Source organism: Aptenodytes forsteri, unplaced genomic scaffold (assembly GCF_000699145.1).
Source record: "Aptenodytes forsteri isolate BGI_AS27 unplaced genomic scaffold, ASM69914v1 Scaffold201, whole genome shotgun sequence".
Lineage (NCBI taxonomy): Eukaryota > Metazoa > Chordata > Aves > Sphenisciformes > Spheniscidae > Aptenodytes > Aptenodytes forsteri.
In genome coordinates, this window is record NW_008796209.1 from 1,327,680 (window position 1) to 1,332,996 (window position 5,317).

At 52.6% G+C, this 5,317-nt stretch overlaps 1 protein-coding gene across 1 annotated transcript; it reads left to right on the forward strand.

The window, feature by feature from the left end:
* Nucleotides 1-6: 6 nt before the first annotated feature.
* On the forward strand, nt 7-4,428 carry DCTN3 (dynactin subunit 3). The gene is made up of 6 exons (XM_009288235.1): nt 7-16; nt 984-1,070; nt 1,697-1,780; nt 2,437-2,495; nt 3,235-3,294; nt 4,017-4,428. Exons 2-6 carry the CDS (start codon nt 1,028-1,030, stop codon nt 4,104-4,106), a joined length of 336 nt encoding a protein of 111 aa, XP_009286510.2. The 5' UTR covers nt 7-16; nt 984-1,027; the 3' UTR covers nt 4,107-4,428.
* Nucleotides 4,429-5,317: the final 889 nt, after the last annotated feature.

A 5,317-nucleotide genomic window follows, 5' to 3' on the forward strand; every position in this document is an offset into this window, starting at 1 on the left:
ATCCTGTTTAAGAAAAGTGAGCGGCCTCGGGGAGGCGGGGCGGGGGGGGCGAGGGGAAGCTCGAAACCGCTGTGTGGCGTTTCGCTCCTCTAAACAAAAATCCCTTCCCCGTGGGAGCCCCTTTGATTTTGGCCTCTTGTTTGGCATATTTTGCAGAGAAATAAATAACTAAGTGGGGTGTCTTTCTGCTCCCGATTCTCCCACTCAGCTGTTGGGCATGGGAAGTGGGCCACCGCAACCTGTTGTTTGCCTGATGTCTGCCTGCATCAGTGCAGCGATTTGCTCCGCCTGTAAGGCAGTCCTTGAGGGTTGTTAAGCTCTTGAAATGCATGAGCTCCTGAAGTGACTTTCTGCACGCTTGGACCTCTCGGGCACACTACAGCAGCTCTATCCTGTGTGTGCGGTGGGAGCAATAAGGGTCACATGCAGCCACTGGTGGACGGATCTGGGGAGCCGCCTCCAAAGGGGGGGATATCAGAAGCAGGCAGCAGAGTGGTGCTTTGTCCTGCAGGACTGCCTCTTGGCCAAGTTTTGCCGTCTCGTATCACAGAAGGAGCAGGCTGCGTAGGCAGGGTCACTGTGGTCCAAGGCTGTGGTGCCCATTCAGTGCAAAACTGTAAACTGTGTATTTGTAGATGATTTTAAGGACCAGGATGGAGGGCTATTGGCTGGTTTTGTTCCAAGGGCAGGAAGAAGCAGATTTCACTCACCTTTAATATTGTTGTCCAAATAAAAAGCAAGTGTTGTGGGTGTCCGTAACGAAGCAGTTATTTGGCTTGAGCTATTTGTCAGTTTTTGGTCACAGTGCTCCAAAGTCACGTATTTTCAAGTGCTATAGAAATTCACGAATCCGGAAAAAAACCCCGGCCCTAAGTGGGCAATGTTTACAAAGTAACCTGATGTATAGCACAGGGGAAAATTGCACTTGTAAAGGCAGTAATGTCTCTCCTACTTTTTGTCTCCAAACCTATTTTTCACTCTAGTTGAAGATGTAATAAAATACCTCGACCCTCAGTACATTGATAGGATGGCTGTTCCAGACGCCATGAAGCTGCAGTTCATCTTGGCAGGTATGATACAAAATGAGAGGAAACAAGGGGGTTTTTTAGCACTGCAAAAGTTGTCTTTTACCTAAGCTGAATTGGGATGGATTTCTTTTCTTTAGTTGTAAAGATCTGGCAAGGCACCTTCTTTGGAGCTATCAGAGAGATGGTTTGTACAAGGATGTCTGTCACCGTCAGTGCTCCCTTGTGCATGCCCATGCTGCAGTTGTATCAGTTCTGATCTTTTTAGTATTGATCAGTTTAACCCTGAATTAATAAAAGGTTGAAAAGAAAAACTGGAGCTAGAACAGTTTTCCTCACCCCACTTCCAATACTTTCTAGGCTGTGACAAAAATGGAAGACCTTTGGATGTATTTTAACCACTTTCTGCTCTTGTCCTCTTTTGCCCCAAGAAATTTGGTTCAGCCTTGTTTTGGTATAGTCTGCAAATGAAACTTGGTGGAGATTTTCCTGCCTTAAGTTAGTGTGAACCAGAATCCAGGGGTGAGCAACACAAAAGTCTAAATAAAATCATAAACAAGCCCCTTTCTGTATAGCTAGATCAGCTGGAAAAGTTACCTCACCAGTATTTGTGAAAAGCCAAAGCAGTGTCTTGTATTTACTGATGTTGCTTTTTGTCTCTCCCCAATCAGAGGAGCAGGTTATTCCTTCCCGAGCAGCCCTTCTGGAGCAGGTGAAGAACCTCCAGCCCATCTTGGACAGTGCCAGTATCCAAGGTATGCATGTTCTTCTGCAAGTTTGAGCTGCAAATGCCACCCCCCAAGCTGCTGCCTATCCTGTTTTTTTTTTTTTCTTGAGCCTCAGACTTGAGGACAGCTAAGCACACAACCTGGTGTGAGTAAAGTAGGTACAAACAAAGTATGTCTGCTCCTCCCTCATGCTGCTCTTAACATCCCACGCAAGGTCAAGGAGTTGATAGAGTAGGCTGGGAAGCAGGTTAGAGGCAGCAGCTTGGCAGGGAGGGTAGGTACTGGTGGCTGAGCTCTGTGTATGGTCACCAGGCTGTGGAGCTACTCCTGCCTGCAAGCTCTTTTATGTCCAGAACATCCCTGCTCTTGGCGTAGGTGGAGATGCCTTTTTAATTGCTTGCCCTAACGTTCATCCAAGTAGTTTACTCTGATGTAGTTCTCGCTGCAGGCATCCCCTAACTCATGCCATCCAGAAGCAGTTAGCAAATAAACTTGGTATTTAATGTACAGGGTAGCTAGGGGTTTTGTATAGTGTAAAAGGTGTGTTTGTGGCGTGTGGCGCTTGCATTCAGCGAGCGGAGTTCTGCTGTGATGTGCTCGTGGAGAAGGAATGGTCTTTATTTTTGTAACTAATCCCATGTGCTGTAAAACAAACAAAATGGATTTCTCTTCTGTGCTTTCAGCGGTTCCTGACCATGCAGCCAAACTACAGCGACTCTCTCAAATCCACATACAGCAGCAGGTAGCGTGAATAGTCTTGACAGCCTTAACTAGCAGGGAGGAGGAACTGTCTGTTAGCGGCTGTACTGACAGCCCTGTATTTGCAATTGCTTGAATTGCTCATTTATAAGCAGGTTTAGTTTTGCATCTCGTCCAGGATATTCATGCTGCAGTTTTCCAGAAGTGTAAGCACTTGGGGGGCAGGGTGTGAGGTGTGGAAACCAGCCAGGATTTCTGACAATTGCGTCTGAATGGGAAAAGCGCTTTGCCTGCCATAAGCCTGTTCGAAATAGAGGTTTGAGTGACACTTAATAAGCGGCAGTGGGTTTAACCAGCTGGCATTACTTTTTTTTTTTGCACTCTCTGGAAGGCTGTTGATACTGTCACCTTGTCTCTTCCACCTTTTCTTCCCCCTTTGAGCGCTCCTGGAGCTGGGGATGAGTAGCCTGGGCAGCACCTAATGCCCCCTTTCAGCATTTTGCTGTGAGTTTCCATTCTGGAGCAAGCAAAGCATGGATGCTGAGGAGAGGCAGGCAGTAGTGCAAGCCGAGGGGCTTTGGTGCTTCATGCGCTTGGGTGTTTGTAACCTTTCTCTTGACTGTTGAAACACTTACAGCCACAATGAGTGGCCACAGCCAGGGTCTGAGCTCTAATCTCAGTACTGGCCTTGGATGAGGTTCCCCCTGTGCTGTCAGGGACTGAGAAGACAGATGTCCTTCAGCTGATTTATTGCTTGCTCACTGCGGCTCCCCTTTTTGCAGGAACAGCGTCAAGATCTCACCGACAGCGTCAAGATGCTTCTCGAAGACTACAACAAAATGGTATCCTTTGAGCTTTGGGCCTGATGCAGCTGAACTGCCCGCTTGTCTCCTGGGCTGCCTCACCCCACCAGCTATTGTTGGAAGCAGGTGATCCCCAGCCCTGGGTTTAATGGCCAGTGCCCTTTCTGTCGTGGTGACACCTGTGTCCCCTGTCATACTCCTCTCAGGAGTGGAGCCGAGGGCCAGAACTCCCCATCTCTCTGAGATGGGAAGGGCAGAGTGCCACCTGTGAGCTGGAGCCTCTGCGCTGGATCCGCTCACAGTGTGGCTCGGCACGAAGGAGCAGCGCAGCCTGCGTGCTGGTGCAGAGCTTGCACCGGCCGGCTGGATGTTGGCATCTCTGTCAGGTGACTGCTGGTCCCTGCGACCTGCCTGAGCCAAACAGCGGCTAATCCTGGCCATGTAGGATCCCAGCATTGAGACGCGTCCTAAAGCCACAGCAGGTAGGGAAGCTCTGCTCTTTTCTGTAGAAAGCCCCTTGAAATGCAGTGCTACGCAGTGTTCAGAAGCGCCTCCTGGACTCCCATCGGTGTTTGGTGCTGTGCAGTGGCTCAGCACCTGGATGGTTTGAGTCCGCGCAGGCTTTCTACAGCCTGGTGCCCTGGGCCTCTTCCTCTGCCAAGGAATTGGGATTGTAACGGTGCTGTTGGGCTATCAGGGTGCTCTGACCTTGCTTTCTTCCCTGCAGTTTCCACATCTCTTTCCTTAAGAGTCACATCCAGACCCTGCTGCTCTCCAAGCAGTTTGTCCAGTGGAATGAAATACTGACGCAGCTGGAAATGGCCAAGGAAGCGAAACCTGCGGCAGAGTGATGGCAGAGCCCGGGAGCATGGAGAGCCCCGGGGACCCTGCTGGCCTTGGGTCGCTCAGGAGAGGCTGCAGCACAGCTTGCACTCTGTCATCTTGGCATCTTCCCACTCAGCGTGAGCATGCTGCGACTAGTGCCGCAGGCTCTCGGGGGGCACCCTGGCTCCGCGGCTGCACTGTGTCAGCCCCAAATTGAAGCCACACTACTCCTTAATATGCCACTGTTTGCAGATCTTGCACTTCCCTGAAATAAGTTTTGGTTTCTAACATATTTAAAAATCCCTTTCTGCTCTTACTGTGAACCGTAGTAAAGTCCTGAAATGCTGACTGGGTTGTCTCTTCCTCCCCTGGGCGCAGCTGTGGCGCACACTGTCCCTCCCCATGGGGTTTCCCCCAGGCAGCGAACTCCGGAAGCCTCGTGGCAGCCTGCAGGAGGTTTCCGGTGGCTTCATCCTTGGGCCAAGGGCAGGTAACTCACCGCCAGTCCCACAGCCTTCCCCGGGCTGCGGCACACGCTCTTCCTGCTGTTTCTTCCTGTTCACGTGAGCTGTCTGCACGCAGGGGAATCTGGCCTGGTGGGGCTTTTCCCCCAGGCCATTCTCCCATCCCTGCGCTGGGAGGAGGCAGCGGCTCTTGCCTTCATCCTACCTCTGCTCACCCAAGTGGCTGCTGCAAGCCGGAGCCTGTGGCTGGCCCTCTCCCCCTCAGAGAGGGGCATGAGCTGCGCCTCGCCTGGTCTGGCCATAGCCTGGAGTTTCTCCTGGCGCAAAGGTGTTCCCGAGTTTGAGGTCATGCTTTTGGGAGGGTCCCAAGCCCTCCTGCTTGGCGAGACGGACCAGCTGCGTGTGACCTGGGAAGCCCCCAGGAAGGGGGCAGGATCCCAGCAGGGAAGTCCGGAGGAGCCTGGCTATCCCTGTACTCTCACCTGGTCAGCGAGCTCACCCCCGGGCACCCCGCGGCGGGGCTGCAAGCCTGCAGAAAGCCCCCTGCTCCCTGCGGGTGCCTGGGAAGCTCTGCTGGCCCTGGGACCGGGCTGGGGCATGACGTTCCTCCTGGTCGGATAACGGGGAGTGCTTTGAGGCCGCTTCAGCAACGCCATGAGAACCACGTTCTTCGCAGCGCGTGTGCGTGGGTGCGCACGGCGACACCCGCTGCGCAAGGGCGAGCGGGGTGGTGCCCATCCCGGCAGCGCAAGGGGCACGGTCCCGCAGAGCTG